We start from the raw sequence: 23221 nt of genomic DNA, 5'->3' as shown, positions 1-23221 counted from the left end.
ACTGTATAATTTATATTTAAATTGTGAATATTGAACTGTATTTTAATGAGAATTGTAATGAATTACATTGGCAGTATATTGCCAATGCAGAGTAAGATTTATTTAGAAAATAGGTGGTAAGAATCCAAGAAATGGTTTAAAAATGTAAACATATATTCTTAATTTTAACCACAAAGCCAGCTGATAACAACTTGAACTTGGCAGCAAGTTTTTGGCTGTCCTTGTTTCATAATATTTGTCACTTAATTTCATCTCCTATCTCCCACACTCACATCCACACATTTATTTCCAAAGAAGTCCAATTTTTAATTTATGATTTACTGTATTGGGCATTAGTTTAAATGGGCAATCCCAACTAGAACCAACGTGATCTAATGTCCGTGACATGTTTAATGGTTTACATGTGGGCAATTGATGCCCTTTTTACCCAAATCTGACACCTATCAGTATTTTATAATACCTTTTAAAGTTGTTATGTAAACATAGTGAGCTAAGACCTGGGGTGGGTATGAATTACTCTGTTTACTCCCTTTAATCTGATGTTACTGTGTGTTCAGCAAGTGCTTACACAACCAGCGCTCCCCTCTCTCCTCCTGCCCTTATGTTTATTGGCTCTCTGATAAGGACAGGGTGGAATAAGGGAAAATAAAATGTTTGATTCACAAGCACTTCCCCACTTCGGACGTTCGTAAGAAATTAAGCTTGCAAGTAATTTCCCAAAAAGGTAAAGCTGCCAAAGATTTGCTGTTAGTGTGGTTAGATTTGTTTATGGAGGTCAATTCTTTGCAAAAAGTTGTTTTCCTACAATTGTGGGATTGCATAAACTGAAATCCTAAATTATTACAGAATTAATATTAATATGCTGAAAAACACTGTAGCAAGGATTATTCTAGTTGGAAGGTACAGAAAGATAAAAGAATGGATAGGAAGTGGTAGAGATGGGATCTAAACCCACAACTGTATTGTAGCTTATATAAAATAATTAGAATTATAAATATCATAAGCAACACACCTTCTTACGAGAAAGGAAAGAAAGCACATTCTCACCTCCTCTTGCTTTAAGCTTTATAGTCATCAGTTCTTCTGAAATTTTTCCTTTTTTTATGGCTTGTGCATTCAAAGGGCACCCTGACAAGCTGTAAAAACGGCATAAAATCTTTTTGAAAAACATTGAAAATATTAGATTTTTATGAAAATTACACATTGTGCTTCTGTATGCATGTAACTCTTTATAATAATTTAATTCATTATAGATTTGCATTCGCCCCTACCTGGTTTGTTTTATTTGCAGATATTGGAAGAGGACACCACAAGTCCTAGATTGGTCTTCTTTATCAAAATCATAATGTACCTTTTGACGATAATGTCAAAGACATCTCTTTACATAAAACATGATGGCTGCTGGTGACATCATCACTTCTGAGACATTCTTTAAAATGTATTGGGTAACTACCAATAGGCGTTTGATACTGTTGGTCATGTTATCTTGCTTAACAAACTCCAGTACTTTGGAATAGGGAAGCATGCTTTAAACTGGTTTCATTCCTACCTATCAGGTAGATCCCAACATGTGTCTTTCTCAGGCTCTAACTCCAACCCCTTGGATATCACCTGTTGTGTCTCGCAAGGCTCTGTTCTGGGGCCCTACTCTTCTCAGTGTTCATCAATGATCTTCCTACAACTTGTAAGGGAGCCTCAATACACATGTATGCAGATGACACAATCTTATATGCACACAGCCATAGCCTCTCTGACCTTGAACACATACTTCAATCTGACATTTTGTAACTTGAAAATTGGATTTCCCAAAACAAACTGTTTTTAAACACTGACAAAACTGTAGCAATGGTATTTGGGACCAAGGCTAAATTTCTAAAGCTTCCAATGACTGAGCTCCAGATCAGAACCAACGCTAAAACCACCCTAACTCCTGTTACTAGTTTTAACTACTTGGGCATATGGTTTGACTTTTAACATTCGGGATGCACATTGATACCATGACATCCAAAACCTATGCCAAACTAGGTGTACTTTACAGGAACAAATCCTCCCTAAGCCTGCTGGTCAGAAAGCGTATCGCACAGTAAATGCTAATGCCAATTATCGACTATGGGGACATAGTATACAGCTCGGCACCCAAACCCACCTTAGCAAACTTGATACCCTCTCCAATTCAATATGCCGTTTTGTTCTCCAATGCAACTACAACACATACTGTATAACTGCGAATTGCTCAAAGACCTAGATTGGTCATCACTTGAGCATAGGCGCAAAGTTCATCTTTCCTGTCTTGCCTTCAAATACTTCCTGGGCAAGCTACCCGTCTATCTGAACAAGCTCCTCACCCCTACCACATGCAAAACTCATCATCTGAGATCTGACTCCAAAAGACTGTTCATGGTCCCAAAGTTCAGCAAAGTATCCGTCCGCTCCTCCTTTTTTTACTGTGCACCCAAAAACTGGAACAATCTACCGGAGACATTCACAGCCGCCACCAGTCTAAGTTCTGTCAAAACTAAAGCTGTCTCAAATTTTAATCTGGTCTGTAAAGGTTACATATGCCTATAGTATATATTATCTCTAAGGCTTGGGACATAGCAGGTTCAGCCACGCTCCTGCTCTGCCTCGTCTGCTCAAAATGGTGCTTTTTTCTGTCCTGTCAGGCGAGGCAGTGAGCGCACTCTGGGGGCGGGGCAGAGGCGGGGCGGAGCAGAGGCGGAGCGGAGGCGTGTCAGGAGGTGGAGCGGGAGGCGGGGCTAGTCCCTCGCTCCCATTGGATGTGAGCAGTCCGCTTCACCGAGCGGCAAATTTTTAACTTGCCTGTCTCGGCACATTTTCTGAGTCTCCGCAGGCATCCGCATGCATGCCGATGCATGCCGATACTGATGACAGATGCAGGGGGTTAGTGCATCTGCTCAGCGCGGCTCAGCCCGGCTCAGCGAGGCTGAACCTACCATGTCCCAGGCCTAACTGTGCATGCTATGTCTTGTATATAATGTATACCCTGTTCACTTATGTAACTGTGTTTGTAACCATGTATAATTTGTCATCTTAACTCTATGCCGAGGACATACATGAAAACGTGAGGTAACTCTCAATGTATTACTTCCTGGTAAAACATTTTATAAATAAATAAAAAGCCCCATGTGTTCCAAAGTAGCAGAAACTGGAAGTGACACAATGGCCATAATATTTTGTTTTAAAGAGACAGTGGATTAAACATTTACATTTTTATTATTTAATAATCTAAAATTATCTTATAAATAATCAACATTTTTGTAAATATATTTTTTATTACAGTTATTGTTCATGTTAACTCTTATGCATTGTTATTATTTTTCCTTTTTAGGGATTATTGTAACGAAAAGTGAATGCCTATTTGGTGTTTAAGATTATTTATTAATATTTGAGAAATGTATGTATATCTTTATTTGTATAGCATCATCCATGTATATACTGTAGCACTTCACAGCAGTAACACATTTGACAAAATAATAGGAGACATAATACTGTAAGAATAAGTGTTACAGGCATTAAGATAGGGAGGATGGTGGCAAACAAGCAGAAATTAAAAAATGCAAGCAATTGGTGGCAAGTTTATTTTTGTACGATAAAAGTATGTGTTAATCAATTTCACTCTATAAATAAGTTGTTATTGATATTGTGCTCAATTATTTGTGCAAATAGCAGTGTTACTTGCTGTTACTGCTTTCAAAATGATGATCTTGTGTCATGACACTCACTGCGATTTTGGGATATCATCCATGAAACTTGCAAGCTCTATGTGATAAGCAAATTACTAACAGGAACAGTACACAATCAACAATTAATTCAAAATATCTTTGCAATCTTTACACATTGCACACAATAAACCCTGTTTTTTTTTTGCATGAAAAGCATGTCAATCCAACTCTGAATGGACAGAAAAGTGTCAATTTGACAAAAGATCATTAAGCAAGGGAGTACATTTATTCTTGTTATTTTATTTTATTATCATAAAATGTCTTATAAAAAAATAGAAAAGTGAAACAAAACAGGTTTGCACATCTATAACTGTAACCTAGGGCCACCCACTCCTCATACAGAGCTGAGGAAACCAGCTATATGGACCAAGACATCAGGACTTTTGTGATGATAATTCAAAATAAGCTGGGTTTATTTCAGATTTGGGGAACTCCTTCTTCCCAAGATACTTACCTCCGTAGCTTCTGCCAGTACTTCCCGATACATAAACCTTTTGGGGCACGCGGCTTCCTATTGGCTCATGTGTCGCGGGAGATTTAAACTCTATTTTGTTTCCCCAGCAGTGGATGCTACTGGGGGATATGGATCTAAGTGTCTTTGGAAGCAGGAGGTCCCCGATTCTGAAATGTATGTGGTTCAGCACCAGAGACAACCACATAGAGATACTGACGGCAGTGGAAATATAACATGCTAAGAGATAATGGCAAAGACATGGATGCAGACCTGTCTGAGACATGTGCTCACAAGTGGTAATTTTATATGCTGTACACTGCACGGTGGAGGGTTTTTGTCATTTTTTTACTCATCAGAACATACAAAATAAGTTCTGGTGAGTAAAAAAAGTGATAACAACCCTCCACAGTGCAGTGTACAGCAAATAAAAATATCTCTTAGCATGTTATACTTCCACTGCAGTCAAGGATTCTGGTCAATGACATGCAAATGAGCACTCACAATGTGTCACTTTTTGCTTCTTGTCCATTTTAACATGGAACCCTATAATCTTAAACCTGGGAGTGCTCATTTGTATGTGATTACCCAGAATCCCTGGCTACAGTATATGCATTGCATGCTAGGAGATAATGGGGAAAGGCAGGGTTGCAGACCTGTCAATGTGTTTACAGGTGCTCTTTTTATATATTGATAAATTAAAAAAAAATCCTGATAGGCGGAATCATACCTTTAAAGTTAATCTTATCTAAATGAGGAAACTATTAGTACAACTTTATTAAATAACTTTACCTATCATTATTCCTTTTTTATTATTAGATTCACTTAGCATTTTGCTCTTACAGATACTATAGTTTGGTTATGATCTAAATAGATTTGTATGATGTATCTATACAGTATTTCTGGTCATACATATCTGGTACCACAAATGACTACTTAAAGAACATACAGTTAACACACAATATTATAATGGACATATATTGCTGGATCCCAAGGAACGGATATTATTCTGATTAGCGACCTTCAATAGCACAGTCCATTATGAGAAATCTTACCTAAGCTTATCCAAGAATTGCTTCAACTGCCTTCATTGCACGACTGATATGCACGTAATTAATTAAACTATGCTAAAAATTAGAAAGCACAAAAATACCTTCGGTGGGTGACAAATACATTGTTAACATGACCCAGCCCATTGCAGCCTGGTAGCGGACAGTGTGGCAGCTCTTGCTTGTTCAGTTTCCAGGATAGTGATGAGCCATTCAGGGCACTCTCCTTCTGTCTCTTGGCAGCCAAAGGACAACCAGAAGCACTTCGATGAGAAGTGTATTTACCTGATATGTGGCCTTGGCCATCACATCCTACCACTGGACACCTGTTTAAAAAAGCACTAATGTTTGTTATGCCATTAATATACTGCTAATGTTTGTGCTATTCCGCAGAAAGTACAGTTTGCATACTGTACATGTTCATACATGTTACATTTGACTAATTTGTTCATATATATTCATTGGCCTTTTTTTACAGTTAAATTAATTCTAATCACTTTGGGCTTAGAGCTCTATTTCCTGAATAGTGTTCCCTAACTCACAGTTTGAATAAACCTACCTTTGGCGTAGACTTGGTGCTATGTCTCAAAACAAGCAATACAGTACTCTAAGTTGCTTAATGCATGTTGTTTCATTTGTAGTGTGGCAGTAACTAGGTATTTTTATGTAACAGTTACTGTAATTAAAGAAATAAGTAACCTAGCAGGAAAACGAGAAAGAGGAAAGTAAATAATGTATCTATCCAGATATCTTTTTTGGAGTTATGGGGTGTTTTCAAATAAATAATAAGCACTTATGGTGCCTTTGAATACACATACAAGGACAATGAGAAAACAGTCATATAACCTGTACAGTATAATCATCCTGTTCATTGCACTTACTTAAGTTCTGGTTCTTCCTTATCTTCCTTGCTAGGTAGCACCTTGAAAGCACTTTTCCTGGCACGTGGGCAGCCTGACAAACTGTAAATACCAGAGTAACAATTATCTCTTATAACTTGCACTCGTGATCAACTTAATTAAGGAAACAAGCTTAGTTACCTTCTGTGAGAAGCATAATTTCCAGTCACGTGGCCAGAACCATCACAGCCTGGTGTTGGGCACCTTCAATACAAATATAGAGGTGATTATTTGAAATGGCGAAGACATAGTTAAAGGATTTACAGATGCAGCAGTCAATATTGCACTCCTTAATGCATTAGGAGATTATGAACATGGCCATTGATAGGGGAGGAGCACAGGGATATCTGTCCTGGGACCGGCAGAAGAGAGTGGCCCACCTCAGAGGTCAGAACCCAGAAGTTGGGTCCAATTTCTGCTACCTGCCTCCTGCAAATGTGAGAGAGAGGGGGAGAGTAAGAGGAGGGGGGAAGTGTGAAAGAGAGAAAGGGGGGAGTGTGAGAGAGGAGGGGGAGTGAGAGAGAGGAAAGGGAGTGTGAGAGAGGGAATGTGAAAGATGGTAAGACAGACGGTGGAATGAGAGGGGAATGAGAGTGAGAGAGAGACGGTTAGAGGGTGGAGCATGATAGAGAGAGAGGGAGAGTGTATGTGATAGAGGGTGTGACAGAGAGAGGGGGGAGTCTGCGAGAGAGAAGGTGAGTGTGTGAGAAGCAGAGGAAGTGTGTGGGATAGAGGGGCACTCGTAGGGCCACCGCCGGGAGGGGTGGATACCTTCTCCCTATCAACAACTCGGCCCCTTGTGGAAATTTTAGTCCTGGGTCCCGGAAAAGCTGTAGGCGGTGCTGACTATGGATAACATAATCTTGACATTAATTTGGCATGCTTTAGGACTCTTTGAATGGGGCTGCTCTGAAAACTCTTGGAATATACTTCCTGCTCCTACACATTGAGAGTGCATTAATGCCAGCTATATCTGTACCTGCTAATAAAAACATCATGTGGTTTTCTGTTGAGCAAACATATCCGTATTTATTTTTCTAATTTCTTTTAGATGTTGAAAACAGTAAATGAGTATCATGAAGTATCTCAATAAAATACTGATCATTTAATTTTTTTAAAGTTAAAATTGTTGTTATTATCTTTTATTTTATATTAACAGTGTTGTATTGTTTCACATAGTGGAAAACAAATTGTAGGGTACACTACAGGGGAAAAATATTGTATATGTTTATTAAGGAAGACAATCCCAGTAAATTCAACAACATTTCTTTGATGCATTATTTGCACCTGGGAGATTTTGATAAACAGATCCCAGTATGTTACAGCACTTACTTAAGCTCCTGAGAGTTAGCAGCCATCAGGGACTTCAGGGTCTTGTCAGCCAAGGGGCAGCCAGAAACACTGGAAATATTAACAGAAATATAAAATCAAGCACAAAATAAAATAGGTGATACAGTATTGAGTAATGTCAAACAAAGTAGAGATCTTTTCTTGTCCAGCGTACAAAATAAAAATCTTAGTTTCCAACAGATATCTGTGTGGATTCTTTTCTGCACACTTGATCCAAAATAAATGTTAAGTCTGAAATATAACCGCAAAGGATACATGTTACTTTCCAGCTCTCCTCCAATGGAATCTCTTTTATGAAATAAAAAACGGACAAGTAAACAAACTGCTCGCATCAAACAATGGAGTCACTTGTTTATATCAAATAAACGGCCCATATCCATTAAAACATTTTTGACTAAAACCAGCAAATGTTACGCTTAAAAAAGACCACAGAAAGTTTAGTTCAGAACAATGTATCAACGTGCAGAAAGGCTCACAGTTCAAAATGAAACAACGTGACTATTTTGCTGATGCAGTTGAAAAAAGCTGAAGTCTAACTACTCACAAGAAGCTGCAGGAATTCTGATACTGAAAGATATTTGAACATCGACAGATTTATGTTTAATGGTAATTATAAGGCAGGGCGCCAGGGTTAGGAAAGCAATGCACAAGTCATAATAACTTTTTAATAGAAAACACAGTGTTAAAAAAAACCCTTTTTTTTAAAAAAAGTACCTAAAATCAAAGAGCAATGACTTGATACTGTACCTTATACCAATGTCATGTGCTTCAAACAGCACAGAACGAAAGTAACAGTACAGTATGTAAAAAAAAAAGCACATCATGTTGAATTTGACTGTGACTTCCTGTGGTTGTTTACCTGCGATGTGAAGCATAGTTTCCTGTTACATGACCACTGCCATCACATCCTGGAGTGGGACAACTGCAATTATAAAAAGAAACTAAAACGTGAATAAAATGTTGATGCGTTTAACATTTGTATTGTTTTTCTTTAATTCTGTGGGAAAATGCATGAAGCTTTGCTACACCTCTGGCAGCACCTCAATAGAGAAAATCTTTAGGTTCAAGCCCCATATTGTAAAAGACATGACAGCAATATGATGCCTAAAATGTGCTGCTCCCGAGGCAAAGTGGGGGGATACTGGGGGTGCGGATTACCACGGCACCATTAAAATTTTATTTTCAAACATGTCATATGACTTTCTTTTTACAGAATAAATATTTATATTAGAAAGACGTTCACATGTTTTGTTAACGACTATTGTGGGAATTTTTCGGTAGTAACGTTCAGTTTTCTCGAATGTTTAACAGTTTCAGAATTTCTTGTAATCACTCTATTTTCCGGCAAGCATTATTGGTCTCTGGTTGTTTCCATTCTGGTCATTACTCAAGGAGAAGGAGTGGCTCAGTGAGTGAAGACACTGACTGACACTGAGATTGTTGCAGGGGAGCCTGGTTCAATTCCCAAAACCCATAGATTGTAAGCTCCACGGGGCAGGAACCTGTGCCTGCAAAATGTCTCTGTAAAGCGCTGCGTACAACTAGCAGCGCTATACAAGAACATGCTATTATTATTACTCATTAGTCCTGGTTAGTATAGCGGGGGTACATTGAACTTTTAAGATGTGGCAGTGCCACTGCTTGCATTTGTGTTCTTCTTATCCTTCTGACATACACTTTTTTTGAGAGAGGGGATGTTCTATTGTAGAAAAACAAAATAAGAAAAGGTGCCCCACTAAATAATCAGAGTGCACCACTAAAGTATCAGAGTGCCCCACTAAAGAATCAGAGTGCCCCACTAAAGTATCAGAGTGCCCCACGAAAGTATCAGAGTGCCCCACTAAAGTATCAGAATGCACCACTAAAGTATCAGAATGCCCCACTAAAGTATCACAATGCCCCACTACAGTTTTAGAGTGCCCCACTAAAGTATCAGAGTGCCCCACTAAAGTATCAGAGTGCCCCACTAAAGTATCAGAGTGCCCCACTAAAGTATCAGAGTGCCCCACTAAAGTATCAGAGTGCACCACTAAAGTATCAGAGTGCACCACTAAAGTATCAGAATGCCCACTAAAGTATCAGAAGTGCCCCACTAAAGTTTCAGAGTACCCCACTAAAGTTTTAGAGTGCCCCACTAAAGTATCAGAGTGCCCCACTAAAGTATCAGAGTGCCCCACTAAAGTATCAGAGTGCCCCACTAAAGTATCAGAGTGCACCACTAAAGAATCAGAGTGCCCCACTAAAGTATCAGAGTGCCCCACGAAAGTATCAGAGTGCCCCACTAAAGTATCAGAATGCACCACTAAAGTATCAGAATGCACCACTAAAGTATCACAATGCCCCACTAAAGTATCACAATGCCCCACTACAGTTTTAGAGTGCCCCACTAAAGTATCAGAGTGCCCCACTAAAGTATCAGAGTGCCCCACTAAAGTATCAGAGTGCCCCACTAAAGTATCAGAGTGCACCACTAAAGTATCAGAGTGCCCCACTAAAGTATCAGAGTGCCCCACTAAAGTATCAGAGTGCCCCACTAAAGTATCAGAGTGCCCCACTAAAGTATCAGAGTGCCCCACTAAAGTATCAGAGTGCACCACTAAAGTATCAGAATGCCCCACTAAAGTATCACAATGCCCCACTACAGTTTCAGAGTGCCCCACTAAAATATCAGAGTGCCCCATTAAAGTAAAAGATCTGTTTCTATTCTGTAGGAAATTGGTATTAAAAAAATTATTTGCAAAAGAAGATGTCATGACACCTCTAGATTGGAATACACTACACGACATGATTTCTTTAGTGGAAGAAACTGAAGGAGAGTCCCTAACAGGACCTGATAAAATACAATTCCGGCCCAAAACCACTTTTATACCACCGTTTCAAATAAGCCTGGCTATTACAACATTCTTCCAACTGGTTAAGAAGGACATTATGGACATTAACGTCAATAATACCAGTAAAGGCAATCTTTCACATCTTGAACAAGACTGTTTGAAACAATTAAAAGAACTCAAGGAAGTCATGCTTAAACCCTCTGATAAAGTGGGAAACACGGTTATTTGGCCAACTGAAATGTATATCACTGAAGCTAATCGTCAGCTCCTGAACCCTTGCAATTCTAAAATAATTTTTCTAGATCCAACAAAGAACTTTAAAGCATTGGTGGACAATCTGATTTCTACTGCTTTAGAGAATGGCACCATTAGTACTAAAGAAGCAAAATATTTGAGGGTGGCACACCCTCGGATTCCAAGTATGACCTTTCTACCTAAAGTGCATAAAAATCACTGTGCCCGCCAGGACGACCTATAGTGTCGGGCATCGGGGGATTGTGTGAGAACATTTGTACCTTCATCGATGCCTATCTCCAACAACATGTAGTAAGTCTACCTTCATTCGTTAGGGACACTACAGATGTGTTACTAAGAATCCAAGATATTGTGGTAACTAAGGGGACACTATTAGTGACATGTGACGTAGAGTCCTTATATTCCAACATAGCCCATAAGGATGGTAGTGCAGCCACTCAATATTTTTTTAATATGCAGAATGCCGACACAAAAGGTATATGTGACATGGTCATTCTCTTCCTCTCCTTCATCTTAACCCATAATTATTTTTTGTTTAACTCTAAATATTATTTACAAATCAGGGGGACAGCAATGGGGGCAAAATGCGCCCCATCGTATGCCAACTTTTATTTGGGTTGGTGGAAGAGGGAGAGAGTCTTCACTGACGAAATGACCTGTAACACTTGTCATTTACCCCTCTGGAACTGGTACATAGATGACGTCCTCTTCCTGTGGGAGGGGGACGTCGCCGGGTGTATCGGATTCATAGGGGCATTAAACAGTAATAACCTCAACATTCATTTGACACTTTAAATCTCTGAGGTTCAAGTGTCCTTTTTGGACCTCCACATTAGAAGATCTTAAAATTGAGACAGATGTGTACAGGAAGAGCACAGCCACTAATAATATGCTGCATTTCGATAGCTGCCATCCAGTGCCCTTGAAGAGGGGGATACTGGTTGGGCAGCTATACCGTCTCAAACACAACTGCTCTAGCCCTGCTGTGTTTTCAAGCAGAGCCAGAGAATTGGATGGATTATTCTTGGAGAGAGGATATAGTCATAAATCCTTTAAGAAAGCTTGGCACCCCTTCCCTTCCTCCCCTACCCACCTTCCCCCCAACCCCTTCCTCCCCTGTCTGTTCGTCTCTTTCTGCTCCCTCCCTCTTTCCTTCCCTTCTTTACTTTATTTACTAGAAAACCTGTATTGGTAAACATACTGAAGTAACCAGTCATGTGCCCATGACACCGTCTATTGTATATCTGTATTTATATGATTCCAATAAAAAAAAAAAAAAAAAAAAAGAAAGCTTGGCACAAGGTTAGGCACCAAGATCGTCAGCAACTCCTTACCCCAAAAGCGAGTCCAGTTCGGTTCATCTCCACATTCACTAAACATTGGGAGGAACTAAGAATGGTCATTTAGCATCACTGGGGGATTTTACAGGGAGAACAGAGCTTGGTACATGCCATCGGACCGAGAGTTCTGATGACTGCTCGCAGGACTACTGATCTAAGAGACCAACTAGTGCATAGTCACTTCGAGCAAAATTCCACTATTAAAAATCCCACTCGAGGCACATTTCCTTGGGGAAAGTGCAAATGCTGTAGATTCATTTCCAAGAAAAAAATCTTTTCTAACAGCAGTGGTACAAAAAACTTTGTAGTAAGGGATTTTTTTAATTGTAACGTGAAGGAACTAATCTATGCCTTATCCTGCCCTTGTCACCTTCTTTATGTTGCGATGACCTCACGGGAATTAAAGGTGCGTGTTCCCATACACGCTGGGAATATCCGTAATGCCAGGAGGGATCTATCTAGGGCCAAAAAACTCACCAAGGTGGCACGGCATTTTCATTCGCTACATGCAGGATTTACAAGGGGTCTTCAAGCCTGGAGGTTGGAAAAGGTGTCATTGGGTAATAGTGGGGGGGGGGGGGGATAACATCGAAACCCAGTTATTACGCCATGAATGTAAATAGATTTTTAATTTGGACACTGTTTTTCCAAAAGGACTTAATGAGGATATGAGTTATGCATCCTTCATCTGACGTCCGCTTGAGAGTAATTATTCTGTATGCGGCAATCTATTGATAGATCAGAGTCTCTCTTTTCCTTTTGGTAACTGCTGTGTAGCTGCTAATTTTTGATTTTTTAAACTGTATCTTACAGTAGGTGCATTCTAGGCAGCTCCTGTTAAATCCAATTGAAACTTTTCTTTTCAAGTGTAAATGTAATTCTTTATATGTAAAGTGTATATAGTTTGTTTTATTTATTCTTTCTGGCATATTTATTTATTTATTTCATTCATTATCTTTATTGTTTACTTTACTTACCAGTGTTGAACCAACCTTATGTGTTACAGCATGATCCCTGATACTAATTATTTGTTTTCTCCATGTATTCTCTCACACCATACATATATGCTTTCACCTCCCCCGAGTGACGTCATTTATCCACTACATAAATCAATTAAGGAGGAACCAGCTGACATGCCCCTGATGAAGCCACTTCCGGTGAAACGCAGCGTTGGACGTTCTCTACGATCGTCTCCTGACATAGACCATTGCATCCAGGCATCCCCCCGGCACCCAGCCTCATTTTGGACACTTCTTTTTGGCACAGCATGATGAACAGCAGTGACCATGGATCTATTATGAACAACCCTATCCAGCAGTGACAGCTCATAGTGGTAACAAATGTAGTACTCCAGTGCATCTCAGCTTTATTCTTTTACCAGCACATTGATATTTATTAGTGCAAGAAATAACTTTAAGGGCCTCATTCAGTAAAGGTTGATAAAAATTACCTCCAGGGCATTTAAATCGCCGTTCTTTGAGCGTTGCTATCACGGTATTCAGCAAGCCTTCATTACCGTTCATAGCAAAATTCCCAAAACAAGCGAATTGCTGCCAGCGATAGGATCGACCCTCTGAAAAGGCCTGACCCGGCGATACATTTCTGCTGCAGAGAGAGCTACTCTGAGAGAGTCGCCTCTGCCAGTGAAAATCTCGCCATAAAATTATGTTTTTTAATATACATTTCATTCATAGTGTAGATGTGCAGGGGGTCTCCGGAGCTGGTATTAATGTGTATCAGCTCCGGAGACCCCCGGCATCAATCCTATGCAGGAAAAGGCCAACATTTTTCAAAGTCCCGACTTATCGCTGCTCATCGCCGCATCTCCCCACCAATCTGCCAAAATGTTGTGGCGTATTGATTTGGGGATAAAATCACCATTTTAGGGGCGTGATAGGCGGCGATAGGCAAATCGCGGCTACCAGAATCGCGCGTTTATCAACATTCCGAAAAGTGTCGAAAACTGGCTTATCGCCGCTCAGTCGGCGATTTGATTTTGGTCAAAAGATTTTTTGACGATACAGGCCGTTATCACCAACTTATCGAGGCTTACTGAATATGAGTATCCATTTTGGCCAACAAGTGGTCCATACGTGCCTTATCGATGCTTACTGCATGAGGCCCAAAGTGTCCAGATCTATATACAGTATGTGCTGCTCTATGCCTGGTATACTGAGACCAGGCAGCAACTGGTTAAATACCTTTTTTGGACCTTAGAAGATATACATTTGCCTTCGCAGGACAATTTCTACCTTGAATGTGGGTGTGAATGGACACCCTGTACAGTTACTTTAACGATCATTTCAAGAGCACACTCTGGGAATTGATAGTATATATTACTACTCTTTAGGATATCCTGCTCAGCTATCTGCACCAGCTTTAGCAATAAGCTTTTGTTTCCACTTGGTAGCTATTATACACCACTTTGGGAGTTAACATCACACACTGCTGCATTGTATATAAACCCTCTGCTTACGTGTAGTTACAGCATTGCATTGTTTTTTGATACTTAATAGAGTATGTTCTGGGAATAGAGATGTAACTGGTGATTCCTTCATCACCAGTTGTATTAGGACTCCATTTGGACTGTACACCCAGTTTGGACTTTTCATTACTTTTTGTGGCGCCGGTATCCTCTTATTTCCTCTGTTCCCTGACTGACTGTACTAGCAGTATTTACCTGGCTGCCAGTGTTTTTCCACTATATTAAGTGTATTATCTATTATTTGTAGCGCTGTTTCACACCGTCTTTTTTTGTCATTGGGAATAGAGATGTGATACTGTTGCAAGTTAGGAATGTCATTGCACATCTTCTTCATGTCCTAGTTCCACTATTGCTACAGTTTTATGTAGGTTACTGCTTTGTATCACATGTAGCTATCTGTTTGCATTTCATTTTAAATGCCATGCTTTACTGCTGTTTATTACTTTGAAGCAAGCTGTGTCTGTAGTTTGGTTGGGAGTGTTTTTCTACCTGCTCCCTTTCCCATTCCTGGGATAGCCGTGTGGTCTGCCTTTGATGGTAGTTTGTTTAGCTCTATTGTGGCTACATACTATATATACACATATATGTTACTATTTCATTAACATATATTTACATTGTTTGAACCATCAAGGTTTATTGACGGTCCACTAAATGTTTTTTAGTGTTTTTATCGTTGTCTGTCAGTAATTTCCTCGTCCATTGTTTATCTAATAAAGGAATCATTTTGTACCCACATTTAAGAGCTTGGAGTTTCTGTAGGTCTTGTCTTGCGGGACCTATCACTTCTTCTTGTTTGTTTTCAGTGCCCCATTAAAGTATCAGAGTGCCCCACTAAAGTATCAGTGTGCCCCACCACTCAGGTGGTCAAAGCTACACCCCAGAAAAACTTTTTTTTTTAGTACTTACAATTTTGGAGGGCATTCTCACAATCTTCTGTATATTTATACAGTAAATAATTTGAAGGCCCCTGTTTGTTTACCTAAAGTATATGAATTGTTACACCTTGGTTGTGAATGTGCCAAATATGTATATTTGTCTTGTGGGTGGATTTTAAAAATAAATGTCCATATTTGTACGTGCCAGCTATCTCCATGGCAGCACTGTAATAATGATCCAGTGGTGATTTTCTATTGCAATTTACTGGACTGTTATTATAAAGTGAAAAAGGTGCAGGCTAGTCCTAGTGTAACCGCTCATCCTTGGTGTTTGCAACACTTAGACCTACTTGAGCACACTAAGCTATAGGAATAAATTAATTAAATTGTGACTGCATATTAACTACCATTCAAGTCGAAGACAGTTAACAAATCAGATTAATATTTCCCATAGAACGCGCTTTAAAAAAAGAAAGCTTTGATTATTGGTAGCGGGCCTTGTATTTGGAACAGAGGTCGGGTCTAAGGTTCGCACAGGTTTCAGGTAATCAGTTAAGCATGCCAAGAAACTGCGGATGAAAATGGGAAAGTCGCAGAGAACAGATCCCTTTATGGGGACCACGATACAAGAAAACTTGGTGGCTCGCCTCCCCGTTCCCCTCCCCCTTTCTCCCCACCCGTGGTTTTATGTGTTTCCATGTTTTGTTTGTTTTTGTTTTGTCATGAGGTTTGGCAAAGACATTCACTTAAGAGAATTCAGGGGTGAAAATGTACGACTGTCTGCTATGCCTTTTGAAAAAAGTTGAAAAAAAATGCATTATTATTTTGTATTTTTTTTGTCAGTGAATATACATTCCAAAATCATAATATAGTTTCATTTGAACGTGTATCTAATGAGAAATGGGTTATATGGGGTCATAATCTTTAAGGATGTGTGTAATCCTGAAATGTTCCACAAGATGGCACCATATGTATCAGAAGTTAAACCTTGTAAAAACAGTGATAGCGTAATTTATTGTAAATCATTCTGTTTATGGTAACACCAATTATCTGCATTGTATTTTATATTGTATACATTTTTTTATTTATATAATACCAATGTATGTAGCGCTTTACAGATATATGTTTTTTTTTTCAATAAATAGTACGGGTAAAATGTTTATATGGATAGGCAAAATTCACATAATACTTAAAAAGTAAATGCAGGGTTACATTAGTCCTTATTCTGAAGAGTTTACAATCAAAGTATGTTGGGAGGCATTTAGAAATATAAGGAGTACATAGATGTACTTGGGGGGGATAGCATGCATGGTAGTGTTATCAACAATTATATGAAAGGTGTCAATATATCAAGCCTGACATGGGATTGCGAGGCTCAGTCTTGGACATATAGGCCCACATTTACTAAGCAGTGATTAAGACACCATCAGGTGCCAGAAGACACCTTATAATGCTGGAAGGTGTTTTATGGCAGGACTTAACTACAGGTATAAAGGCATATATATCTGTATATCATCTGCATAAAGGGGATACCTAAAGGAGCAAATAAGGTCACTGAGCCAAGAGGAGAGGTCCCAGAACAGAGTCCTAAACGGCACCCCTCAATATATTTACAGAGGAAAAAGAAGAGGGGTTACCTAGAGAAACAATGAAAGAGTGATGCAAATATGAAATTGTATTGTTAATGAATAACCAAACTAAATAAGGAACAAAACCTTAAATTGTTACTACATTTTTACATATATGTAAATATCATCTTTAAAGCAGCCATCTTTATTTATTTGTTTTAATATACTAATGACTACTGCTTTATTGTATATTTGGGTAAATACTTTGTGAAGTTACATTTATATTTACACTGTGTTCAGGAAAAAGGGACCCCTTACATTTTTCATCATGTTTGATAAATTTCTCGCTTAATCCCCATGAAAATGTGCACAATTGTAGGTCTGTTAGCACACTGTAGACAAACAACTGATGTTAAGTAAATGTCAACAAATACCAGATATACTACGGTAGGTTCATGGTCATTAAACGAGAAACAGGAGTTTTTTCTTCTGTAGCTCGTAAACTGTTGTAATCTAATTGAAGCACTAAGATTAATATAACGTTTAAGTTCAAAGTATGTGTTCAAAATGTCGGCCTGCTAAAACGCCTGTCCAAAGACGATAACGCCACTGTTTGTTTGCATAATCGATAATGCATTGATCCTGCTGCTCCCACTCCTTAACGACACAAATTCGTTTTTCAGTCTCGCTAGAGACCATCCTTCATCAGGATTTATATTTTATGTAAGCGTTTTGGACCATAATTCTTGCTTTGTGTCAATCACTTTATAACGTGCGGATCTTCTTCGCTAAACACTATTCTCTAACTACAGTATGCACTTGATGAGATCATCATGCTGTCGCCAATTTCAAAGAATATGTATTAAATTATCAAATAATTCTTAAATGTAATAGTCTCTTGTGACAGACCTATAATTGATCAATTTTTCCTGAAAATGTAGGGATTTTTCTGCAAGGAATAACGTAAAATAAAAGTAGTCCTGCTTTTTTTTTTTTTAACACTTTGTGTGTTTATGTATATATACATATTAGAGAAAAAGAGAAAAGAAGCGCCCGATCCTTGTGTAAAATCAGATGAACAAAGTTTTAATATCTCATGGACAAGATTGTATACATGTATTGTATGTTGTATTGGTGCCTGGTGGCTATCAGCATAAAAGTCTTTAGTGTCACCAGGTTGCATAATTTTTACCCATTCAATGTGATTTATAATGCTATAAGTCTATTGTTCACCAGCCTCATATCATTTGGTCCCTAAAGCATTTCTGTTATCACAAGTTTTGTGCATCTCAAATTAATTATTCAATTCAGTAAAATATACTTTATTGTAAACTTACGTAATCAGTTCCTTTTTTATATCTCTTGAATGAACCTTGATTTTAGGGCTTGGCACAGAGACATCTCCAGAGTAGTTCTTTCCTTCTGTGTTCTCTGTACAACTCCCAGCATCCAGCTAAAAATGAAATATAAATGTTGTATTTACTGTATTTTTGTTATATGCTTTTATCTACCGATGTATCTGTTTAATAGAATACACATTCATGTCAAGATTGTGCTAGAGAAAGATTATCATGTTAAACAAGTGCAAATTAGATCTACGGCTTGGTACACCTGCAACACTTTTATACATCTCAGCTACTACTCCAGACCAACTTCAAACCTTTACACATTATTAGAAAATATTATTGTAGATTGACTTAAGTCAGTGGTGCTCAACTCCAGTCCTCAAGCCCCCCCAACAGGCCAGGTTTTCAGGACTTCCCAGCTTCAGCACAGTTGGCTCAATCAGTCGCAGCATCAGCACTGGTGACTCAGAGGATCAGCCTTTGACCGAGTCTCCGATTTAGCCACCTGTGCTGAAGCTGGGATATCTTGAAAACCTGACCTGTTAGGGGAGCTTGAGGACTGGAGTTGAGCACTCCTGACTTAAGACATACAGTTTGTAGGTCAAATGCATATTTTGCATGTTCTGGTACCATGTGTATGAGAAATTAGCAGTTAAGTGTAATACTGTACAAACAAAGGTTTGTATTTATTTCACTGAATTGACATATTAGTGCCTTTAAACTAAATGAAAAAATATAATGGTCCCAGAATCACTAGCACATTTGATATTCGGTTACTTTAAAAACAATGTTTAATGTGTGATGTGAAATCAAAACTTAAACATTGTAAAACTTGTCCCGCAATTTACCCATTGAATTTGGAAACCAATACATTGTAATTAATTAAAATCTTTACCCCCTGAAGTCTATCACCAAACAGAAAAACAGAAAGTCCAATAAATATGGAGAACAATACCATAACAATCCTCAATGTGCTGCTTTTATTTATAATAATAATAATTGTTTGTTCTTGTATAGCACTGCTAGTTTTATGCAGCGCTTTACAGAGATATTTTGCAGGCACAGGTCCCTGCCCCGTAGAGCTTACAATCTATGTTTTTGGTTCCTGAGGCACAGGGAGATAAGGTGACTTGCCCAAGGTCACAAGGAGCTGACACTGGGAATTGAACCAAGTTCCGCTGCTTCAAACTCAGTCAGCCAGAGTCTTTACTCACTGAGTCGCTCCTTCAACCTCATTCAGATTATTTCAAATCTTTTAATATGAGTGGTTTGGAAGTCATGTAAAATGTTGTAATGCACATGTACATTTAGCCACGTAAGATAACAAACAGATAATAAATGACCATCATAATACTTAAAACATAATCCCTTAAATTCAGTACTCAAGAGCCACCAACAGGTCAAGTGTCCAGTGCAACACATACCTAATCAAGTTCATTAGTGATAATTAGAGCTAGTCTAATGGGTTAATTAAGGGTTAATTGTAGGTAAATCTTGAAATCTATAGAAGGTGAGCCGGACTTAGAACCAATGGCTTATGTGGTTATCTGTGGGGATCCAAAAATACTTCACCACTTATCTTTGTGGAGGGCTGTACCTTTAGCATTTTGTGTAGGATTTACAGATGGAACCTGTAGAAAGGTTGATAACTAAGGGACAGTAAACCCTGGACAGCAGGACAAGTTGATCCAGTGTATGTTCATTTTTCATGCCATCTGTGGCTACTAACCTGCCCTACTCCTGTCAAGGATTAAAACAAATGTTGATAGTATACTTGAAAAGTCCTGGCATATAGTTTTGTGCATGGTGAGGCTATATATTCCTACTGGACAATGATACTGTACTGAATGGACATACCCATGATTGTGAGAACATTCACTGCTATTGATAAGAATGCTATACTGTTTTATGTGGTAGAATATAAATTCCTGGGCCAACATGAAAGTTTTGTAGATCTTCTTATGAGGATGTTATTTTACCACAAACTGTATGGATATATGCTGTCTTTAGATACATATAGAGATTGGAAAAAATATACAACATTTACTAAAGCAAAGTAAGAAATATGACTGCATATCCTATCTTTTTTTAGCTTAACAAATGGTGTTTTCTTAAAAGCGTATTACTAATCTCTGATTTTGTATTATTAGTGTAACACCCCTACCCCCACCTGGCTGCAGAAGATAGGGTGTACACACAATCAGTCTCTCTCTAACACTGCCAACAGGATTTCTACCTGCTTCAGCGTAGTGTAGTTCAGCCAGTTTACCTTTGTCTCAGGGCTTCTCCAGTGGATCCCGGCCAAGGCTGTAGCGAGGAGTAGAGTAAGTAAAAAAATGCGCCAGGAACTTCTAAAACAGGATGCTTGCTTTTATTGTCAGCAAGATCAGCATACCACACAGCATAGACAGGACAGGTTTTCAGCATGTCTTTCTTGCAGAAGTTCCCATTCTACCCTCTGCCTGCAGTTCCTCCCAGGACCCACCCGGACCCTGGATAGAGTAGGCTCAGCCCCAGGTCCCTACTTAAACCTAGCTATAGCCCTGCTCCCTTCAGCATGGGAACCTCTGTTGCACCTAGCACAAGTCTGCCCCAGCACACACTCTCTCTCTAGGGTGGGTCCTCACCTCTTATACCCAGGTGGTGTCAACCTTTCCCCTTCTCTGTCTCTGGAAAAACATGATGTAACAATCTGTCCCCCCACCGGTCACATGGCCTACTAGAACTTTCCTAGCTCTGAGCCATGCCTAATATGCCTGGGATCTGCAACATTGTATCTTATCTCTGAGCCAGCTCACATGCAGGACCATGTGTAATGGGTTTAACCCCTACACTGCCAGAGTGCCGCCCTAGCCTGCATGCTAAAATAGTCCTGGTTTTAGAAGGGGGCTACATTAGAGTAACAGTGTTTCCCCCAACCTCTGGGAGATTCTGACATTACTGGTCATGTGGTGCATTATACCTGCTGTAACAGGAGGGCTGAGCAGTCCGCCGATGGTAGTGGGAACATAGGATCAGGTTTCTGGGGTATATTACCGACATGGTTCTCTAGCAGTGCAGCGCCTCCATCTGCCGCAAGCTCCAAGATGAATGGAGGCAATCTCCAATGATACAAATATTCCCTCTCCTCCCAGTAAGATCACACCCAGGCAGGAGGTATAGGTATATGCAAACAGGAACGGTCTTTATTGATTACACGACAACACAGCAGTGGTCTGCCCAATCACAGCTTCTCAGGCTCAGCTATCCATTGGATGATGGTCCCTGGACAACCACTACAGGTCAGGGCCCCTGTAGCTGTCCTAGCTCTTCCAGACTCCCCTATCAGGAGTCAGGGTATAGGTCCACAATCGCTCTCCCCCAAAGGGAAGAGGAACAGGGAAGTTCCCAATCTCAGACTCACTGTGTGCGATCTGCCTCTCTCAGTGGGGAGAGGCACTCCCAAAATTTGGGGCGGCACCACCCTTAAGTACAGCTAGGAAGAGGGCATCAGGTCTGTCCCATGATTGGACATGCTCAGGCCTGATGTCACCGCCTTCCACTGTCACTCAAGTGCAGCTCCAAGGAGGGGGAAAACCCCATGTTGACTACTTGCAGCCAGATTCTAGCTTACTGTCAGGAGTAGGGCAGGTTATTAGCCACAGATGGAATGACTACATTCTCCCTCTGGTGGAAACTCCAACTGCCTGCTTGGACCCTAAATTTCGTAGGCACCATCATTCAATGTATAGCCTACAGAATAGTAGAGATAATACAGTATGTTACTCATTACAACACATGATACATACTTGTGGCAATACTGTAGAACATAATTACATGCAGCATTCCATTATCTACCCAGATTCCTCCCAACATGGAGAACCTATTACTTATTAGTAATGCTCAGGCTCTGGTTTGTTGACTAGTTACTGTCGGGCACTGGAACTGAAAATAACCCCTTAGGGTGGTCTGCACACGGCATGATTCATTTGGTTTAAAGCGAGAATATTACGATATTCTTGGTAGCATACTGAACACCCACAACCAGGCAATACTTTAGGCATTGATGCTAGGGATCTGGGAGTTTCATGCCAAGACAATTCTTTAAAGCATTTCCTGGATTTGTCATCCCCTCCTTCTGCACTACACTAATTCTCATCTGAGACCTCAGAATCCCAATTTTCTCTAGAACCATGGGACCCCCAATTTTCCTGTACCGGGTCGAGTGTCCGAATCATCTCGGGGGCATCCGGCACAGGCACACACACCGGGGTCAATGTCTTTGTCTTAAGTTCATCCAGGCGTGCCTGTATAGAATGGATAAAACATCCCAAGTCAGTGCCTGGTAAGGCGGCGGTACTCACCAGAGCAGGGATCAGATTTTCCTCATCTGCCCTAGCAGTCGCAATAGTAGTGACATCCTCACCAGAATATCTCATGGGCTCCTGGGGGCTGCACAGGAAGTGCATCGACATCTGGTCTTAGAGGGAATGTGTTGCCGTCGTCCTCCGCTTAGAGGTCATGGCCGTCCAAGGCCTTCTCACCGGAAGTCTCCATCGGTTCCTGCTGGAACTAAGAGGTGGTCTCTCATCACTCTGCTGCTGTGCTGGAACCTTGGTACCCTCCGATCGTGATACTGGTACGCCGAACAGGCCAAAGGAAATTGTTGCAAAGGGGATGCCCCTCCATCTCTTTGGCCGCGCCCTCATGAGTCCCGGCTCCTCTTTGGATAGAGCTGTAATCAGGAGCACTTCTAGCTGTACATGAGTTGGTTACGGCCCGCAAACCGTATCTGGTACCTTGTCGGGAACTGGATCTGGAACCATTGGGACATAAGGACCCCCATTAGCAGTCTTTAGAGCCCTTAGGTCCTCTCTAATCGCTCACGACAAATTAGGCGCATCAGCATCTGGCTCGGTATCGGAGCCGGACGGATCCTTGAAATCAAAATCCATAGACCCTGGTTGCATGGGCAGGAAGTAGTTAGCCACGCACCTTGGGCAAGTAGTGCCCCACACCGGATCGCCACCCGGGTAATCACAATTACGTC

General features: G+C 40.1%; 1 protein-coding gene across 10 annotated transcripts in view; it reads right to left on the bottom strand.

Annotated features, from left to right (window-relative positions):
* ST18 (ST18 C2H2C-type zinc finger transcription factor) overlaps positions 1-23221 on the bottom strand; it is a 235555-nt gene that overhangs the window by 21798 nt on the left and 190536 nt on the right. For 9 of the 10 annotated variants that reach the window (XM_075584429.1, XM_075584458.1, XM_075584439.1 and 6 more), the window contains 7 exons: positions 18184-18299; positions 8352-8414; positions 7475-7543; positions 6284-6346; positions 6125-6205; positions 5348-5569; positions 1048-1136 (listed from right to left, as the gene is read on the bottom strand). In XM_075584429.1, the coding sequence (XP_075440544.1) occupies positions 1048-1136; positions 5348-5569; positions 6125-6205; positions 6284-6346; positions 7475-7543; positions 8352-8414; positions 18184-18299 (703 nt within the window). The remainder of the gene's footprint in view (positions 1-1047; positions 1137-5347; positions 5570-6124; positions 6206-6283; positions 6347-7474; positions 7544-8351; positions 8415-18183; positions 18300-23221) is intronic. The other variant, XM_075584460.1, reaches the window with a different exon arrangement.

The sequence above is a fragment of the Ascaphus truei genome, chromosome 2 (genome assembly GCF_040206685.1).
Source record: "Ascaphus truei isolate aAscTru1 chromosome 2, aAscTru1.hap1, whole genome shotgun sequence".
In the NCBI taxonomy this organism is placed as follows: Eukaryota; Metazoa; Chordata; class Amphibia; order Anura; family Ascaphidae; genus Ascaphus; species Ascaphus truei.
This window is presented reverse-complemented; position numbering and strand designations above follow the sequence as displayed.